At 39.0% G+C, this 21,382-nt stretch overlaps 1 protein-coding gene across 1 annotated transcript in view; it reads left to right on the top strand.

Annotated features, from left to right (window-relative positions):
- fryl (furry homolog, like) overlaps nucleotides 1-21,382 on the top strand; it is a 65,454-nt gene that overhangs the window by 8,356 nt on the left and 35,716 nt on the right. Inside the window, exons 2-7 of the mRNA XM_057353899.1 lie at nucleotides 14,335-14,549; nucleotides 17,225-17,278; nucleotides 19,441-19,580; nucleotides 20,102-20,198; nucleotides 20,404-20,483; nucleotides 20,828-20,908. Coding sequence (XP_057209882.1) covers nucleotides 14,335-14,549; nucleotides 17,225-17,278; nucleotides 19,441-19,580; nucleotides 20,102-20,198; nucleotides 20,404-20,483; nucleotides 20,828-20,908 — 667 coding nt within the window. The remainder of the gene's footprint in view (nucleotides 1-14,334; nucleotides 14,550-17,224; nucleotides 17,279-19,440; nucleotides 19,581-20,101; nucleotides 20,199-20,403; nucleotides 20,484-20,827; nucleotides 20,909-21,382) is intronic.

Below are 21,382 nucleotides of genomic sequence, written 5' to 3'. Positions count from 1 at the left end.
GTGCTGTACGCGGACGGGATGTGCAGATGACCGAGGACCCTCCTGATGACGAAAATTGCATCATGCAGGGGAATCGCGATGCCGGCCCAACATCGTGATGGCTGTCAGCCATCGGCGATGGAAGATGTCATCGTCTATCGGCCCAACCCTATTGCAGTTTTAATGTTGCTTATACAGGGGAACCTGCTTTGCTAAAACCTTCATCAAATTGCACAACCTCTGATAAAATGACTGTCCTTATCGATTTGTCTCATTTTCTCTTCCTCTCCTATTTCTTTCTCTCTCCTTCGCTCTCCTCTCAACCGTATTTCTTTTTTGGCTCTCCTTTTCCCTTTGCTGGGTGCTGTAATGCACAGTACAGGAAATGCACTCTCACCGTGGCCTCGTGGGATTGCAGGGCCTTCAACAGACTGCCTGCCTGTCTGTGTCTATTCCCTGCTCACTGTCCAAAAGCACTTACAGTCTGTCTTCTCCTGCGACATCAGCAGCCGAGCTTGTTTCATCTTTTTGCCAGATTTTGTATTAGGCTTGAATGCGTTTTTCTTATGTGGATCAGAATCTGGTTTAGTTGCTCTAATATGGGATGGGGGTTGAGTTTATGTTTTTGATCTAAATCAGAATCTGGTTTAGTTGCTATAAGAAGGGGTGGGGGTTGAATTTGATCTGGATTAGAATCTGGTTTAAAGTAGTTTGGGGTTGAGTTAGGATCTGGATCAGAATTGGGTTAGATACTGTGTATTGGGAGTTGAGTTGGTGTTTTTTTACTTGGATCAGAATCTGGTTTTAGTTCGAGTAAAGCTGGAAAAAGAGGATTGATTTTTGTTGTTGCTGGATATCAGATTACTACTGTAAATTGGGAATGGGGGTTGAGTAAAGCTTAGAACAGGGGTTGAGTTTTGTGTTTTTGATCAGAATCAGAATCTGGTTTCATTACTGTAAATTGGCAATAAGGGTTGACTTTGCGTTTTTTAATCTGGATCAAAATCTGGTTTCGTTACTGTAAATCTGGAATTGAGTTTAACTGGATGCTGCTGCGGTATATTTATGTACATTGTGACCGTGTTGACAATAGAGCAACATTCCTGCTGTAATGAACAGGATTCCACTGTTTGCCCTAAACTGTGTGCTTTTGAGTGTTTGTGTGTAAGAGCGAGAGCGATGGGGAGATGGCAGTCTTTAGAGCATCATGTGATGGTGGAGTGACTTTATTTTAATGGGTGTGGTGCATGCAGGAACAGCCAGTTCTCAGCCCTGGTTTTGTTTTTAGCTCTATATTGCAGAAGGACAAAAATTGTCCTTTTGAGCTCATAGTAAGACATTCTGCCTTCATTCACCTGTTCCCTTATTTCAGTACCATGAAGTCACATGTCATTCACAGGAAGTTTAAAGTAACATTGCAGTCAGTTTTGACTGACAAAGCTGTCAGTATCTAGCTTGACAGAGCACCTACAGCACACAGTATTTTCTGAATGTATTCATAAATGTATTTTGATTGAGTATCGATTGTTTGTACTGTAGTACTGTATCCACTAATGTGTAACAAGCTCCATATAATGTGTTTGTTTGTGCATGTGCGTATATTTATGTTTATGTGTGAGTGTGGGAGTGGAAGCCCCGTGCTGCAATCCTCACAATACGGGCTTTTGTACCCAGTGTTTGTTTACAATGCTGCCTTTTCGCTTTGCATAACTCCAGCAGGGAGGGACAGTCAAGTGATGGAAAGAGAGAGAAAGAGAGACGGGAGGAGGGAAAGAAAGAGAGATTGTGAGTGGTATCGGTGGAATCTGTTTGTGTGCACTCTTTTATCTGATCTCAGGGCTCTGGTCAGATGATGTCAGGCACTAATGTCTGTGATTGGAGGTGGCAGGGCACTGAAGATGGTGGAAGGTTATTTCTAGGGTCTGGTATTGTGGATTTCCATGCGGAGAGTGTGTTTATTATGGTTATGTTTATTTTTCAAGTTCTTTATTAAATGAAAACAGTTGCATTGAGTTTTCAATCACTTCTCAATATAACATGTTGTTAGGTTTATATTTAAGCATCTTCACAGTAGCCTACTTAGAATTTTCCAAAATATAAAAAAACGTGTCATTAGTAAAGCATGATTAGCTCATGCTGTGTTTTTTCAAATGATATGTCAGATCAGGGGCGTGCGTCATTTTGTCTGATCTCACCGCCTTGCTTTTTCATTCTTCTGTTAATAACCCAGACTGCCGCACCCTCTTCTGCAAGCAGGCATTGGTTACCTCATAGGTCAAGCATCACTTACACCAGCTGTGTGTGTGGACGTCAGTGCGTCAATGTAAATTTGCAAGGGTATGACTTCTCTAAACAGTCGCCGCTTGTGCAATGTATACGTTGCCAACTTGGGGAAAATGTTGGTATTTTTAGAAACATGGTTTCTTTTTTGAACTGGAACCAAGTGAAATGTGGGTTTATGTGTTCAAGGGAATAGTGCAGCCAGAAATAAAAATTCATTCATGTTATTCCAAGCTGAATGGCTTACACATAATGAAAGTGAATGATGGTGTATCAAAGTAAATGTTAAGGGGAATAGTTCACCTAAAAATGAAAATTCTCGCATAACACTCTCATACCATCCCAGATGTATTTGACTTGAACTTTTTTAGCTGAACTCAATTCAAAAATATCCATAGCTATATACGTATTAGGGATGTGCGAGACTAATCGACTAGTCGTTTAAACTGTAAGCTCCTACTAGTCGACATTGAAAACAACAGTCGATTAAAACGGGAGGAAAACGGGTTTAAGCAAACTATGTCATTTCAAAGTGGCATAATAATAATTTCACTGGAGCCATGCGTATCCATACTGTATTGGGTTCTTATTGACGCGATGCGGAAAATGCGGACGGAAGCGTGGAATGCAGGCATAAAACGAAAAAGTAGATAATGATCTAAAGCTACATACAGTTATGTTAACAATTACTTAATAATACATTTCAATATTTTAATATTTAAAATGCATGAAAGACTGATTGACGTTATTTGATGGCATAATGAGCTGTAAATGCGGTGAATGCATCTTGAGCACACTCAATAAAACTGAGATGAGAATATCTCAGCTTTTAGATTCACAGAACTTTATTTGAAAAGCGCTGGAATAAACATGATCGCTTAGCACTGTTATCTGTGTGCCCGTGCAGAGTTTGCGCAGACTCCTCAGATGGAGTTATTGTTCACAAACATTGAGCCGACTTTCATCCGAGCATAATGCTTGCATTTCCTCAACAAGAACATGTAAAATAATATTAACATCATAATCACACGAGTGTTTAGCCCATGTATGTTCTATAAAATAGCTAATATAGGCAGTCTACTTTATTAGCGTGTTTTACATTCGCTCTGCGCAAGGTCAAATGCGTTTTGTAGCTTGTTCTGTACTTTTTGTTCATTGCTTTCTATTCGCTTTTTTGTTTACACACATTGCTTTGCTTTATAAATAATAAAAACATGATATAATGTAGGCTATCTTGTTTGTTGATAGGCTATAGGCCTACCCTAATTATAACTTGTAGGCTACTTAAAAATTGCGACATAATTAAAAAAGCAATGTTTTTTTTCATTCAACATCATTTAAATAAACAAATAATGAAACATTCATTTTTAAGCATTTATTTAATTGTTGTTAAATATTTTAAGTTTCATGATTTCAGTGTAATAGACACGCTTTTACTAAAATTAATTTTTATTTGATGACTAAATTTTAATTGAACTTTTAGAGTAAAAAAACAGACTTAAAGGAGAAAATAAAATGGATTTTGTATAGGCTACATATTTGAAACCCAGGCACAGACCAGCAAAGCAAACAAATTCTCATCGTGTCACTTCTTCCAGCCTCTAAAACGATCCACTCAGTGTTGGTGCATCAGCAAATGCAAAAGTTTTTGGACCGCCTTCTGGGCCATTCTTAGTTTTAGACTAGAGTTCATCACAAGTTAAAAATTTTAGAATAAAAAAAAACAATTTAGGTTGGTAAAACAGTGCAAAGATGCCAAAATATGCTTACAAACAAATTTGACCATACCATAAGAAAGAGAGAAAGTGGGAGACAGAGTAATCATTTATTTGTAACAATAAACATCAAATTTCCAAAAGACCAAGGCTCTCTGCTATAGTAAACCTCTTTGCCATTGTTCTGCTTCAGAATTAATTGAAAACTTCATTGTCACAGAGGTAGCAGTAGCAATGCTTTGTCAGGAAAGCATCAAAACATCTTGCAGTGGGACTTTTATCTCACATTGAAGTGTGTGTGTGTGTGTGTGTGTGTGTGCGTGCGTGTTGCACAGTTCTTTGTTCGTGTGAATGTCAGTTTTTATTTGACATAATTCGGAAAAAAAACACTCCGTTATAGGCTTATCCAATTGTATGTTTGTGGGTGTGTGTGTTTGTGTGTCTGTCTGTGCATGTTTGTGTGTCTGTGTGTAAGTTCTGGCCACACTGAGGATGTTCTATAGGCTCACTCCTTTATACGTGTGTATGATTTGTTGTATATTTATTGGACAAATAAAAGTAATTGCTGTGAAATTTAGTCATTTTCCATTCATTTCCTATAGGTGCCCACAAATGGGCCTTAACAGCTCATTATGGAGTTTTTTATTTTCAACAATTTAACATTGTCGAATAAAGTCCAAATTTTTGGGTGTGCTTTGGTGGAAAACTTAGGTGAAGTAGCCGAGATTTGTACCGATCAGATTAAGAGAAGAAAAGTAATTAGGAAAAAACAAATTAATTTTGCCCACATTTGTCCCCGACATCACTTTAGGGTTAATGATCTGTTGTATGGACAAAGTTTTTGTTAATAATTTGTTTAAGTTAATTATACTGACATCCCTTGTCTCCTAGATTCCACTCTGTTTTATACTCTCTCTCTTTCTTGAACAATTTACTGCAGTTGCCGGTGACGCATCAGTTTTGGTACAGGAAGTGTGCGTTGTGCCCAGCCTCTGAAGCGAGGAATAGATAAAGTGAGGAGAGAGTGAAAACAGCGAAGCGGGAGCTGTAATGACATGTATTTGAAGCGCTGGAGAGAAGCCAGAGCAGGCTAGCAGCGTGTTGATGACATCACCCTCCCCTCCTATTCTGCCATTGAAACAAACGCTCCCTTCACAGAGTGAGAGAGGGTGGGCACGAGAGAACAAGTACAACCAACCCAGACCGAGTGAATGGGAGTACAGGAGGGGATACGTGTGTTAGAGTTGGATGTGGGTTGGGCTTTAGGACCCAGCGCAGACGAGTTACGCGAGCAAGAGTGCTGCCCGCTCTCAGCTGGGAGTCCATCCTCACCATTCTCTCTCACTCAGACGCTCACACATTCCCGGAACAAAGTTCCGAGAGCGGCATTCTGGGCTGGATGGACTGGATAATACTCCCGCATGCCTTCGGAATTCCCATCTGAGGACACAGCATACTCTTTTCTTTGTTGATTTTTGATGCCTCGGTTCGTTTTTTACTCTCTCACTCCTTATGGGCCTCTCAGAGCCCCGCAGCTGATCTGAGAGAGCGTGAGAGTGGGTACGCGTGACAACACACGTGCATTTGTGTGCGTTCTGCAGCATGCGCTTCATCACAAGCCCGGGCAGAGGCTGAAACTTTGCCCTTCTGCAGACGAGACGGGATGAGCGGGTGAGCAGACGCTTGGAGTACAGGAGCCAGCCGGACTGGCCAGAGGATCCAGTGCCTTCTTTTTACCCACAGTCCTCTGCTGGCGTCATGCTGAGTCTGCAGGATTCGGTGTTCTTTGAGATCAGCATCAAGTCTCTGCTCAAGTCCTGGAGTGGGAACTGTGAGTAACTCTCGGTGTCAGCGTGCGCTTTATGAAGATGAAACGCCTAGCTCAGATTCAGCTTTCGCAAATTTATTACAGCTCGGGAGTCAGTGCAAGTGTGCTGTGACGGCCCTGCATACACGCCGCCGTCTCTGCATGGCAAAGTTTGATGGCTAGTTGAATAAATATAGCACGTTCGTGTCTGTTAGGAGGTGTGTGATCAGAATGTTGCGTGTTCTTTCTACACTGTCAGAGGCACATGTGTACAACAACATGACAAGCACAGCCAAAGGGGTCTTTATTTGGGACAGGCTAACAAAAATCTTGCATGAACTTTCTTTTGAACAATAACTGTGCCACATTGTAATATTGTTCACATTCTCTCTGAAGTTTCACGGCTCTTTTTGCAGTTCAGGTGTATCTGACTGCTCGATTTGGTTCATCTCCAAGCTCTGCAGTGTCTCTCTTATCTCATCTGCTCCTCAGTATAACTAGCTTAATTCTCTGTCCTCCTTCCGCCTGATGTCCTCTTTGAAGGTCTTGGGTTTCTCATGATGTTGGTCTGATATAGGAAGTGGTGTGTATGATAATGGTGGATGGGCCAGTGAAGAGGCCGATCAATGAAAGGATACATTAGCAATCCCAGTGGAGAAAAAGAGCAAAATGATAGTACGTCAGACACACATATAGATACAGTATGTGCACTCACACACACAGCATGTACTTTTGTTCTAGGACATGTGTATTCAATTACTGTCAGTGTGTGTTTTTTGGAATCCTGCAGTGGTTCACACATTCAGCTCCATTAGGTTATGGGATATACGTGTAAAACTTGTAGAATTACAAGGATTGAAAATTGCGCGTGATTAAGTTTATTTTTTGGGATGTACTGTTTTCTAAATAAAATCATTCTACGTAACATTCTTTCAAAATATGATCTGGATTTCTTTAATATTGACTCAGTAAGGCAATGTCAAAGATTGAAATCATAGTAAAATTATGATTCTCGTATTAAGATTTTTTACAAGCAGGGTCACGCGTTGAGTTGCATCAACTTGTTTCGATATAATATGACTCTTGACACTTACCTGCAGTTTCAAAGGTCACAAAACTGTTTTTTGTTTTCTTTCATAAAACACATTTGTAGGATGTTTCATTAAAGGGACAGTTCACCCCAAAATAAAAATTCTGTCTTTATTTACTCACCCTCGAGTTGTTAAAAATCTGTATAAATGTCTTTGTTCTGATGAACACAGAGAGAGATATTTGGAAGAATGCTTGTAACCAAACAGTTCTTGGACCCCATTGAATACCATGGTTGGAAAAATGACAATGGTAGTCAAAAGTGCCCCAGAACAGTTTGCTTTCCTACATTCTTCAAAATATCATCTTTTGTTCAACAGAACCATTTTTACTTTGAGATATTTGGAAGAATGCTTGTAACCAAACAGTTCTTGGCTTTTTCTGTGTTCATCAGAACAAAGAAATGTATACAGATTTGGAACAACTTGAGGGTGAGTAAATGATGACAGAATTTTCATTTTTGGGCGAACTGTTTCTTTAAGCACAAAGAATAGTAGCTGGTTGTAGATTTTTTATCACGTATTTATATTTATTGAGCAAGAATCATGTCTCGGGCCCAGCTGTAGCTCTTTCTAACCCGAAACACTTATGTTAACTTTCTGAAAGTCACTGCTGTAATTGTAGAGATACTAACACACAAGCTTTTTTAGAGAAAGAAGAACAAAACCAGATTTATAGATCAGTGTTTAATGACCTTCCCATTAGGCCTTGCCGACTGAAAGATGTTCTGTGCACGAAAAGGAGTTGGTCTTTGGGTAGCTTCCCAGGAATGTTGCTAAAAGTGTTGTTTTCTCAGAATGTACACCTGCATTTGAATGGCTTTCAATTGAAAAATAGGCATTTTACCCCCAGATAGAATAGTTACAACACCTACCGGAGCTGGAGCTAACTGGGTCCAATCTAGTTTTTGGATTTAGCATATTTGGTGATTTTAGTTGAAAATGAAGCAGCCCACAGTGACTGTTGACCAACTGTCCCATCAACAGCCAGTAACATCCAGTGCAGTCACTCTGGGAGAAATGTCACTTGCCGTTGGCATGCAATACTAAGTTTCTCCCGCTTTTTCTCCCTCCTTTCTCCAATCTTGTGTGTTGGTGCCAATTCTCTTGCGTTGGGCCTCTCCATTCAAACAATGAGGAGTGAGACCTAGTTTCAAGAGCTGGCAACATTCAACCTAGCCGGTAGATTCTCTTTCCTCCACTATCTTCCCACTGTGGTCGAAGGTCAAAGGTATAACTTTACTGAATGCGAAGTGAGGCTGTGTAACTGAGATGAATCAGATAAGTGTGTGTAACTGTGAATTGCTTTTAGAGGGAGACTCGCGGTGGAATCTGGGCATGTCGAGACACCGCTGATATAATGTTTACACTTTATCTGGGCCATAGCAGATTAATCTCTCTTTCAAACACACAAACACACACCATCACGCATGAAGCAGGTGGAAGCCCACCACAGAGAATTGTTTGAAACAGCTTTAATTTTTTTTAAGAGAACAAAGGTGGTTATTATTTATTCATGGTTGTATTTACTTAGGGTTGGCCACTTCATATGTTTTGTACTGATCGGATAGTAATGTAATGCACCGTTGCATTCTGGAAAGTGCCACAAAGCATTTCTGCATGGGGTATGATTAGCAGGCATTAGCGTAAAAAGGCGCCTTTTATGGTCGGTATTTTCTTTAAGATCAACTTCTGTCATGGTGGATCTACAGTTTGAAAAGAATGTTGCTGAGCAAGTTGGGTGAAGTTAGATAAACTATTGCCATTCTTCCTGGCTACCTAAATAACACATCTGGTTAAAGGGATAGTTCGCCCAAAAATGAAAAATCTGTCATTATTTATTCACTCACATGTCATTCATGTCCTGTACATGTGGAACTCAAAAGATGATATTTTGAGAAATGTCTAAATGGATTTGTGCCCATACAATGAAAGTCAATGGGGGCCAATGTTGTTTGGCTACCAACATTATTCAAAATCTCTTTGTTTGTGTTCTGAGGAAGAAAGTCATACAGGTTTGGAATGACATAAGGTTGAGTAAATGATGAAAAAAACACACTTAAGTTTAACATTTTGATCAGGTTCAGTCTGTGTATATGCTGTTGTTGTTGTTGTTTAGGGTAATCTGGATTTGAAAGTGAGCATTTATTGTATAAACAGATTTGGGTGAGATGTCACACCCACCCTGAAGTTGCTGTGGTCAGGAAAACATTAAGATGATGATCGCCACTGTCTGTGTTGGGCTTTAAATAGCTACGATAATGTAGATGATGATGATGTCACCACATCCGCATCGCTCTGTAGCGGAAGTCATCCTGTATGCACTAGGGGTGTAACGGTTCAAATTACTCACGGTTCGGTTTGTCGCAGTTTTAGGGTCACGGTTTAGGTTCGGTTCGGTTTGGTTTGTGCTATGTTCAAGGAAAAGGGACTACTGACAAATAATCAAGCTACAAATAACAGCACCAATAAAACAACAGAGCAAAGCAGAAAATAAAATAAGATACTGTATATATACCTTTTAAGTAGGGCTGTGCAATTAATCGAAAATAATTGTAATCGTCAATTTTGGCCTTCAACAATTACAAAAACAAAATAATCGACGTAAAACGATTGTGCCGCATTCCATTTTGCAAGGATCATCTCTTTTCTTGTGGTATAAATCCACAGCGCACCCCCTTCCTTTACAGTTGTTCAGCTGTGCTATTTCTTTACATTTATTTTTCAGTTGAATTCACAGTTTAAAAGCAAAGTTTTTTTATTTTTCTATGTTGTTTTAAAACTTAGTGAGTAATCATGTTAAATAATCGGGATCTCAATATTGGCCAAAATAATCGTGATTATGATTTTTGTCATAATCGAGCAGCCCTACTTTTAAGGTATAGAAATGGATTAGGGCTGAAACGATTCCTCGAGTAACTCGAGTTATTCGAATACAAAAAATCATCATGGCAATTTTTATTGCCTTGAATCCTCGTTTAATCCATTTAACTACAGTACACACGGAGCACTGCGTTTCCCCACGGACTGTTATTACTGACGCAGAGCCCGCTATGTTACGGGGCTCTCAAGTCTCACGCATTCACCGTGAGACACACGCATTTTAGTCTGTTCACACGCTCGCACTTATTTCTCATGCTGATAAATATGTGATAGCTTATTGAAATGGTGAACTGCCATTTTACTTAGTTTTAGTCTATTTTGCGAGTGAAACTTGTTTTCCGGCTGCATTGAGTCCATCAAACTAGATGCGGACTTGTGGACACCGAATCCTGTTATTTACACGTCATCTGTCTGTTCTGCGTGTCTGAGTGAATGAACTGCACAGTTTAACGTGCTACACGCGTGATGCTCATAAATTTGTCTGCGTCTGCGCTGAATGAGGACATGAACTTCACCTCCAGAGTTGCTCTGAGAGTTTATTTCACGAACATGTTATTGTTTGAGTGAAGAAACAGACACACTAAAAAATAAGCGTATTCCGACAACCTGCCAAAATAAAAGTTATAGGCTATATATTACTATTTAATAGTAAAAAAAGAAACTAAAGCTAATTTAGATGAACTAAATGCATCATGCGTAAGCTGAAGTTAGTTGTTTACCTTCTAAATTATTCTTTCCATTTTTATTCATGTTTCTTATTTATATATTATATATTATATTGCATTTTGAATGTAATATGGCAATGGAATGTACTAAATGGGTTTAGTTTTCACAGATGTTAATGTATGCTATTTCAGCAATAAAAACTCTTAATTGTTTTAAAAAGGAAACAAATTAGTTGTTTTACTCATTTTAAGAGACCTGTCTTATTTTCTCTTGTATATTTAGTATTGCTTTTTAATAAAGAAAAAGTACTTATTATCCGAATACCCGATTAATCGATGGAAAAATCTGTAGAATACTCGATTAGTAAAAGAATCGATAGCTGCAGCCCTAAAATGGATTAAAGTAATCAAATAAAACAACATTGCTGTACAAATTAAATAAAGATGAATCATAATTGAAGTTACAGAAGCTATTGAGTCACAAGCAGTGAGTGATTTCCTTGACTTTTAACAGACAGCAGGAATATGCTGCTGTCGCTTTAAGAGGAATGAAACAGATCCAGTACACATGCGTTGTTTTTCGTCTGTTTCGTCCGTTCACTTAAGACATAACCTACTATGTTTAACATACTCGACAAGAGGGGCATGTTGACCTACTTCATGTGTGAATTTGTCCGTTTAAGCGCTTCAAAGACAACTCAATATTTGCGCCGTGTCTGAGACTTTCCTTATGCGCGCTTTGGATCTTCTCACAGCGCGCAAGCGAGTTTTCTTGTGCATCATCTTGCACTTAAATGTTTAAATTGGCAAGGCTTGAATGAGTTTAGTTTAAACAGCAACATGTGCTGTTCAGGTCTCACCTGCACTCGTGCGCTCACAACACCCGGGTGATGAAAGCATAAATGACTGATCATATTACAGCATACGTCAATCCTATTGAAATTTGTCTACGTTATTTGATTTGTTGTAGGTATTAAATGTGTATCCATCGACAAACATACATTAGCTGAACTTTGTCAGTCTGTTTTATGCATTATAATTTTTAACGAGCCATATAAATGCATCGTCAGATTTAAGATGAGCCGCGGTCCAAGCGCGTGCCGAACCTTTTGTGGAGAACCGTGCAGTTCAATTTTTTACCGAGAACCGTTACACCCCTAGTATGCACGTACTCCTCTTGTCTAAAAAAAGTTCAGCCAAATTGACATTATTTACCATCATGTTGTTCCATATGCTGTTATACTATTTGTTTACTTATTTTTTTAAAACATACACAGAAGACTTCTTATCATTTAACAACAGTTTAGGATAATGTTGTTCTTTATGAACCGGTGTCTCATATTTGTACTGTTGTGTTCCTTATTGAAAAGAACAGCTTTAACAACAACATTTGTGAGTGTGAATAATATGGATTTTATTTGGGGGTGTTGCTTTATTTGTATTTACAGCAGGTGACAGTGAGAAAGCAGGCAGAGCCCAGCTGTGCGAGTTCACTTGCAGTCAGCGAATCAGGTTTTGGGACCATGTGGTGAAGTTCAGGGTATCAGGGTGTCCTAGAGAATACTGTTTCCCAACAGCCTCGGCGTTAATGGCCTCCGTGTTGTGACTTCATTTCATGTGACTCTCTGCCTCACTCTTTGGCACAAATCTGTGCTATGGGGTTAGAAATGCAGCCCAGTGTGTCCCAAATTATACGGCAGAAAGAGGAATGGAAGGAGGATGAAGAGAGCGAGACAGAGAGGGATGCCACACATTTTTCCTCTGCGCGTTTTTTGCTCACTCCTGCATCGAGTGGAAAAGTACAAACGTTAGAATGCCCATTAGCAGACCTGTCGGCTAATCAGAAGACGGGCCAGGGACCCTGTTAGGATGCCGGCCAATGAGTCGGCTGTGACATCTTAGGGACTAGGAGGCGATGCTTAATAGGGAACAAAGAATGAGTGTTCTTACATAGACAAATACACAAACAGCTTCTAGGATGGAGTCTTACATGTGTGAATCTTGTCTGAGTGTGTGAATGTTTATGTTTTAGTATTATGATGTGGGGGAGTTGCTAGGTGTGACCTTGCATTCTCCTCTGAAAAACTCATTAAATTTCACAAGGACGTTTTTTATTCATCCTCCTATTATTGTTTGAGCTTCCCCGGCATCATCGTGGTTTCCTCGGCAACCTGTGAGAGGCAAGGGTTGGGATTTCCTGAGTGAGGGTAGACATGTGACTGTTTTCCCAGTATTTCTGCATTATTTTACAGGCGATATCAGAGTTATTATAGTTTTGATTTTAGTTTTATTTATTTTTACTGATATTCAAAATTAGCTTTTATTTTTAGTTTTTATTTTAATTTTACTTAAAGTTTTAGCAATTTTAAAGAAAGAAGAATGAATTTTTATTTTAGTTTTTGTTTATTATTATAATTTTAGTGCTTTAAACTTATTTCAGTTTATTTTTGAGGCAACATTTCAAATTTTCCTTAAGTTAAGTTTTTGTCAATATTTTATTTTTATTTCAATGAACAGAAACGTTTCCAAAGTTTTAATTTTAGTAAACTAAAATATCCTTGATCTTAATGTGTGATTTGGGGAAAGAAGCATTAGGTGAGGGTTTGACTCTTGTAAAATATTAAAAAGTGGATGATGTAGTAGCAGGTCAGTATTTACTTGTGGTACAGCATCTAAAAACTGTCAACAAGGTTCAGGTTGGATAAGGTGAACCTTGTAATCACAATGTCCCTGACATCATATGTATGCTTTTGTAGTTTTACAGCTGTCATGTCACTGTTGGTCTTGCAAGCTGAGGCATTTTAGCTATAGGCACAGTTCTGACACGAAAGCTCATCACAAAATAAGTCCTTTTGAGGAATGTCTCGGTGGTTTTGTGTCCATACAATAGAAGTCAATGGTGGCCATGTTTGGTGACTAGTGTTCTTTAAAATATCATCTTCTGTGTTCTGCAGGCGAAGTCATACAGGTTTGGAATGACATGGGTGTGAGTAAATGATGAAAGAATTTTCATTTTGGGTGAACTCTTCTTTAGGTATTCTGAGAATCTAGTTTTGACCCAGTTTTAAAGCATTGTTGCATGTTTCCTTTGCGGAGAATGCAGTCCCAGAACGCATAGTGATCAGAAAAAAATTAACCCAACGTGGAAGACCAAGCTTGAGAAATATTTAGTGAATATATATCTCTTTATTACTAAAAAAAGTAGTAGGCCTAAAGATAATGAGTATATTACATATACCTCATATTTTATTGGTATATCTTCAGACTTTATTGACAGATGATTGAAATTTCATTTTCAATGGCAAACATGATCGATGAGATGGCATTTGATTTATCACATGATACATGAAAGCCGTTTATTTATCATACTGAGGCATTTCCATTGATTTCCGTTGAAGCAGAACAGCCTGTGCTCTCTGTTGGGTTCCAGCCGTGTTATGCATTTTTGAGCTAACCTTTGCCCTAACCCATATTTGAGCTTTGAAGAGGAGTTTGTTTTCACCCGTTCCCATAGAAACAAACAAGTTGGCGCAACGCACAAATCAAATGAATGCATTGGCAGTTTGAGAACTTTTCTGCCCAGGCAATTCTTCTGTTTTGGTGCAAACATTTTTGTATCATCACACACATAATCGTTCTCAGTTTTAAACACGTTTGTCTTTACCCGTTTTACAAGTGAAAGCATGTGATGTTTCCCCCTTCATTTGATAGTGGACAATTTGATGTTGTCTTTGCTGTGCCTCGTGTTCTTGATCTTTTCATTGGCGTTTCTTTTATAAGAGCGATTAAACCTTTATTTCAGCTCATTTGCACCAATCCATATAACTGATACTTAACTTGAACTTGTGTTCAGAGATGTTATGTGCTTCATAAGCATGCATAATGCTGACCCTCTCTCTTTTTGTCTCTCTTAATAGCCTCTGTCCCTGTAAGCAACAGCAGTGTGAGTAGGCGAGGAACCTCCCCTTCGGCCCCCCCAAGCTGGGAGAAGCGTAGCATCCACCCCGCCACCATGTCCAGCATCACCATCGACCCTGAGCTCAAGCCCGGGGAATTCGTCATCAAGAGCCTTTTCGCAGAGTTCGCTGTGCTAGCCGAAAAGAAGATCGAGGTGGTCATGGCCGAACCGCTGGTCAGTATCATCCAGCTGTGTGTGTTTGTAGTAGGGGTGTAACGATACACTCGGCTCACGATTCTGTACATATCTCGATATTTTGAACAAAATTCAAAAATGAAACGGAAATTCAAATAACATTTATTTTCAAAATATTAACAATTTCAGTAACTTATTTTGTTGCACATGCAACTTAATAAATAATTTTAACATTTTAAGGCTTAACTGAAATTAGAATTAAGATCAGTGTCAATTTTGACAGTCTTTTGACTAAAATGAAATTTAGTTTTAGTCATCCCAATTTATCGTAGTTTTAGTCTATTTTTAGTCGACGAAATCTACATTATATTAGTCTACTAAAATCTATCTGGATGAACTCATTTAATTGGTGTAATTAAATGTTCCATACAAAGATTTAACTGTTTCGACATAATTTACTTTATCTTGGAATTAAATTAAACCAGGTCATTACCTTTATTTTTCAGAAAAGTTGAGTACTGGATATGCATTGTTACAACACAGAGAATATTAGACCATGAACGACATGTAGCAGTTCATTCGGGCTCAAATGACTCGTTCGTTCAGTGAAGGGCGTGTTCATTCAGTACATTCAACCAATGAAATGCTCTGACAGAGCTCGCACTCAAACGCTATTGGCTCGTGTCTCTTTGAAGCTGCGTTGTCTTAGCTTGAGACAGTAATGAATGAGAAAAATCTTTCAAAAAGACATATTACATAAACTGTATTACATTTGTTCAATCACGCAAATCACATACTTGTTTTTTAGCATGTCATTCGATCTTTTAATATACAGTACGACTCACTTCATCGCTTCTCTGATCGGAACAGCGCTGGTTTCTTTTGGCTTACGTTATGCAGCAGCTCACGTTAGCGGATAAGTTAACATTGGCATTTAAAAACGTTTGTGCTGCCTTTGTAATGAGTTTCGGGGTGACTCGCCTGCAGTCACGCTTCAAGTTTGCTGTGTTTTAACGGCGATAGTGAGAGAAAATAAGACGCTTTGTAAACCACTTGGAGACACAGATTGTGTCTTGTGCTTCTCTCTCTACCGCATATGTGAGATAAGCGCACGTGACGCGCTGGCGCAGAGTAGGTAGCGTCTTGACCGCTGAACGAATAGAATTAAACATATCGTAAAATATCCCCATCTCTCTACGATGCGCATCGTAACATTTTTTTCATCGCGAAATATCGCAGTACGAAGTATCGTTACACCCCTAGTTTGTAGTATTGCTTAGTAACTTGAGGTTGCAGAAGGGTCATTCGGACATTATCACGGTGTTGATGTCACAAATGAGTGTGTAGTACCAGATATATAATGAATAGGAGTGATGAATCCGAAAGAGAAGATCCAGTAATGCTGTAGGGGTAACATAGTGGCCAAAAGTAATGTCTAAAGAGCATATTTGTGCAATAATACTTTTGTTTAAAAAAAACATTAAAAGCAATTAAGGATATCACTTTAATCTTTATTTTGTATTCTATTGCACTGCATTTAACATAAAACGGTGTTTCTGTGGTTCGGTTGATGGACTGTGGCGATAGCATTGCAGTTGCAGGTGTGATTTTCAAGAAATACATGTTCCTCAGATTGCTTTGAATGAATGTGTTTGCTGTATACAGCAAAGTAATGTAAATGTGTGGAATGTGGAGTTTTCTGTTAGCCGTCACCTGAGGTCAACGTTCAGACAGTGTGCTGGGAGGCCATGTTGACTTATTTAGGGAAAAAGAGGTTATTGTGAAGGTTTTGTAACACTCACACATAAATCCTGTGTATTCCCAGAAACAGAAGCAGAGGTTTGCATTCTTGAAATGCTCTCTTCTGTTCAATTCTTCTCGCCTCGCAGAAAAGTACTGGCACATTTTCTGCAGATTTGCCCTTAAACGCTTACTCTCGATGTTACTTCTCTCTCTCTTTGTGTGTTTACACAGAGGTACACGGAGCGCTCTCTCAGTTTACACAGCAAGAGAAACTGGTAATGTCTGTATCAGGGGGCTGCAGAGGAGAGCTGCTTTATAAAACCATTTCTCTTTTGCCCTTCAGCTCTGTCTTTAAACTTCTTACTCATTGTAAAGTGTTTGTTCCAGTGTAATATATATTTATATTCTTCTTCGAAATAGAAACAAGGAGTCATTAGCTTCATTCAAGTTCCTTTTGTTAGTTTCTCTCTTTGTCCTGCAGCTGAGCAGCTCTGACTGCATTAGCTGCATTACATGTCCTCAGCAATGAATGCAGAGATGCGATACATGGGTGTGTCGATTATATTCTTATTATATTAATCCCATTCTTTTCTGATTATATATATCCCATTTGAATTGAATTTTATAATCTACATTTGGTTGAAAACATCTTGATACTGTCATATCGTGAAGCCAGTATTGTGTATTGTAGTGTATCATGACACCCCTTGTGATCTACAGTAGTTCTGCCCGGTGTGTAAAAAAGAAGCATTCTGTTCTGCTGCTCATTTGGGTTTTTCTTAAAGGTGCAGCAGTTGCTTTGTGAACTGGTCATGAAAGATTCAAATATAACTCTTTTTGATGCCAAAAGCTTTCATAAATAAAAAACCTCAAGGGAAAAATGTGACACCTTTCAGTGACGTGATCTCTGTCATATAAATGGGTTTGTGGTTTGTTGGAGTAATGCTGGAAGTGTGTTTGTGTTCTTACAGGAGAAGCCCCTGTCCCGCTCACTGCAAAGAGGAGAAGATGCACAATTTGATCAGGTGTGTGTGCGTGCGTGCATGTGCGTGCGTGTGTGTGTGTGCGCGTGCGTGCGTGTGTGTGGGGGTTTTCGAGGGCAACGTTTTTGAATATGCTCACAAACAAAGTAAGACATGTCAAAAACATCTTGTGAAAGTGAAAATCAATTGCTTAAATGATTTATAAGTTAAACTTGAAGTATAAAAGAGGCAACTGGTTTGTCTAGGCCAGGGGTTTTCACACTTTATGATGTAATATGGTGAACCTTTTGTGAAGGACCCCCTTGCAAAAATACATATCCATCTAGGCCTATATATGTGTGTGTATAAAGAAACAAGGTTGATAAAGAAGTGTGATGTTCTAAAAGCAAAATACCATTATTAATGTTGAATGTATAACCTGGAAGAGAAACATTTTCAGTTCAAATTTATTTTACTGTATTGATCTTCATAGTTAATTAATTTTCATGATAGCTTTTTAAAGAAAATTCTGAATGTGGATGAAGCAGAGCACTTGAACACTTTGAAATGACAAAGTAATAATGTTCAGTAGACTTTGGCAGTGTCTTTTTTCTTTGAAAATTTCTGGGGACCCCTTAGAACCTTCTGGAGGCCCCCTGGGGGTCCCCGGACCCCAGTTTAAAAACCCCTGGTCTGAATATTTGTGTCTCAGTATGAATATAGTAATCGCAGTAGATTTTCTGCTGTTGTGTACTATTTAGGTAACTCTTTTCCACCTCGACCCTGCTCTCTCTCTCTCGATCACTCACTCATTTCCAATTGGTGCAGAACTTTTAACAGTAGAGCTGCAGCAAAATGCTTTGTTTAGCAAAACCCAAAGCAAACGAGACATCATCCTGCAATGGATCCAGCCAGCACTATTAGACCACCGTGTGTCAGAAAGAATGAGCCATTGGGAATGTGCTCTGTATGCAGAAAACCACAGCAAATGTGTCTGTGTGCTCAATGCTTTAGAGTTTTTGGTGCGCGTGTGTGTGCGCTAATGTTGCCAAAAGCAGAATCGCTGTGTCATCCGCAGCAGTAGATCAGCACATGCTGCCAGGTATGTGTGTGTGAATATATAACTTCAGGGTGTTGGAGTGTGTTTGCCAAGGGCAGGGGGAGCAGTTACATAACTCCTTAGAAACGTATATCATCCTGGTCCAACACACATATACACTTTCCTTGTGTCTATCCTGAAGCCTACACTATGCGTCAGTGGCTTCATAGTATGAGAACACATTGTGAATATCTGTAGAATCAACAGTCCAATTTTACGTTACGAATTTTACGTCATTTAAAATGGGATGTCATTAACAGGACGGGAGTGGCATCTTTCAGATTTTAACTGAAATTTAATGAGGGCACAACGTGTTTTTTATAAATCGGGAACCGACCCAGATTTGATAAACTATTTACAAGTTAACGCTGCAATATTTCAATGAAAAAATTGCTCGGTTGATCAATTTTTTTATTTCACTGGGATTTAACCTAGAATGTTTTGAGAAAATTCTAACAAAGGAACAATAACATCACATGAACTTTTTTGTAAATCACTAAGCAAATTTAAGCAAATTTTTGACATTGACCTTGTTAACAAAAGGTACAAAAACACACATTTTTTACTCTTCACATTACTACAACACCTGTGCAGCGTCTGGAAGTTTTCCATAAGTGATGTGTGTTAGTGACTGCGGAGCGATGAGCTGTGTTGAACCGTACAGTTGGCTTACACACAATCTCCTCCACGGCCATCGCTCATAGATACTGCGTGTGTGACGGCTGGTGCCAGGTTACTGCAGTAAAAGGTTGAGTAGCCAGTGGACGTTTCATCCTACACCCATCCTGCCCTTACGACAGAACAGATCAATACCTGAATGCGCTCAAAGATGCTGCATGCTCTCCTTATTTCTTTCTGCAAAAATTCCTTCCTTCCTAGATCTATGTGACTTAAGATGAACACAATTGGAGCTATATTAAATAAAAGCCTGGCTATGTAATGACTGGGGTCCAGAGTTATGACGATTCAAAATGTTCATCCATCCATCCAAGTAATCAATACAACTCCAGGGGGTTAATAACTGTCTTTTGAAGATGAAAACAATGTGCTTTCGTGAAAGTTGTTTCTGAGGTGTGCAGTGTTATATGCCGCATTATTGAGCAGTATCGCTGTGTTTGTATTACAGTTAATAAGCTCTATGAGCTCCATAGCAGAACACTGTTTGCCTTCGCTGTTGCGGACGTTGTTTGACTGGTACAGAAGACAGAGCGGAACAGAAGACGAGTCGTACGAGTACAGGCCTCGCTCCAGCACCAAGTCTAAAGGGTGAGGAAAGACGCACAGCTTCTCTGTAGCATCTCTTGCGCTTATGAATCACTCGTGGCGTCAGCCCATGCCCAAGTGTCTTGCTTTCTCTGTTTTATCTTGTCTTTAAAACTTTACAGACTGGATTGGGATGCTAAATGAAATTTGAGTTACATTTGCTAACCATCTTTTGTTACAATCTTCAACCAAGGTCGAAATTAATGGGAAGTAGCATATAACCACACACATTCCTGTCAAGACGTGATTAGATTTTTTTAGTTTTGAAACGGGAGGCAAATTGCTCTGTAATTTTGACTAGATTTGTTTAAGCAAAACACATGTTTGCTTTGTACAAGATCAAGATCACATTCGCAAATTTCCCCAGTTTTTTTCAGGTTAAACTAGTCCCATCCAAATCTACCCAGTCTACCTTTTAATAAATTAAAACAAATGTATTCATGTATTAATAATTTGGATTGCTCCAAATGTGTTGTCATTCTAACTCGTGTATTCCTGTACTAATTTAAAATCTCTCTCTTTAGAGATGAACAACATCGGGACAAAGACTTTCTCCTGGAGCGAAGGGACTTAGCCATAGACTTCATTTTTTGTTTAGTGTCAGTGGAAGTTTTGAAACAGGTGAGGTTTGGGTGTGTGTGTGTGTGTGTATACTGTATGTGTGTGTGCTTCATAGCCTAGGTGTGGTGTTTTTAAAGTGACGAGAGAGAGCTGTGTTGTGACAAACATGCATCGACTTGCTAACACGATATCCTGGTTCGTGAAGTAAAAAACGTTGACCTTTGCGTTACAGATGTGCTAATGATGTAGAAACGTTTTCTTATAGATTCCACTTCATCCAGTGCCAGACACCTTAGTACAAGAAGTCCTTAACCTGGCATTCAAGCACTTTAAACACAAAGAGGGGTGAGTGCATGTACACAAACACACACCTTTTTATGGAAAATGTACATGGCCAGGCTGCACAAATGCAAACCCAATGACAGACGGGCTCGCATGCACCCGATTCCTCAAACTCCCTATAAAACAACCTATAACTTGAGTTTTATCACCTACAAGTTTATGAGCTGTCCGAGTCTTACCCAGCCTTTCGTATTGCAAACACTGCAGACTTGTGTCAGTTACATCTGATTCAGAGAATTGTGCCACACACACACGCAGTCATAAGTATGTTTTCATCAGGCGGGTTACTTTCTTGATAATGTGGATTATTGTGTTATTAATCTTGGATATCGCTGTTTGCTTGACAGGTACTCGGGCCCCAACACTGGTAATGTGCATATCATTGCTGATCTGTACGCTGAGGTCATCGGAATCCTCGCCCAATCAAAGTGAGTTCCTCTTACCGGCTCACTTCAGTCATGCATACTATTTGTGTTGTGTTGCACATTTTTTTGCACAAGGTTTACTTTTTCAAATCTATTTAATAACTTTATCTAAATACACATGGCAAACATGTTTAAAATAAATATGTATTCCACATAGGAATAGGTTTCAAGGTCACATGACCATTTTTGCTGTTTATTGTAGTTAAAAACTTCTTTTAAACAATTTAAATGTAAATGAATGATCTGCTATGACGATCAATGATCAGTTATGACATGATGTGTGTAATAATGACGCGAGTTATTTATTTCAAATGTTATTTAATAGCTCCGTTACATGTAGCCACACTTGGCTTTGTTTAATGCAAACCAAACAGCAGAAGGTTGAAGTAGATACTAGCCCATCCATTGAGGTCTCCAGTAAAAGCACAGTCAGATATATTTATTACCCTTTCAGAATTCACAAAGCCATCGAACCCT

Source organism: Triplophysa rosa, linkage group LG15 (assembly GCF_024868665.1).
Source record: "Triplophysa rosa linkage group LG15, Trosa_1v2, whole genome shotgun sequence".
Classification (NCBI taxonomy): Eukaryota; Metazoa; Chordata; class Actinopteri; order Cypriniformes; family Nemacheilidae; genus Triplophysa; species Triplophysa rosa.
The sequence above is the reverse complement of the archived record's forward strand: the minus strand, read 5'-3'. Positions and strand labels throughout refer to the sequence as shown.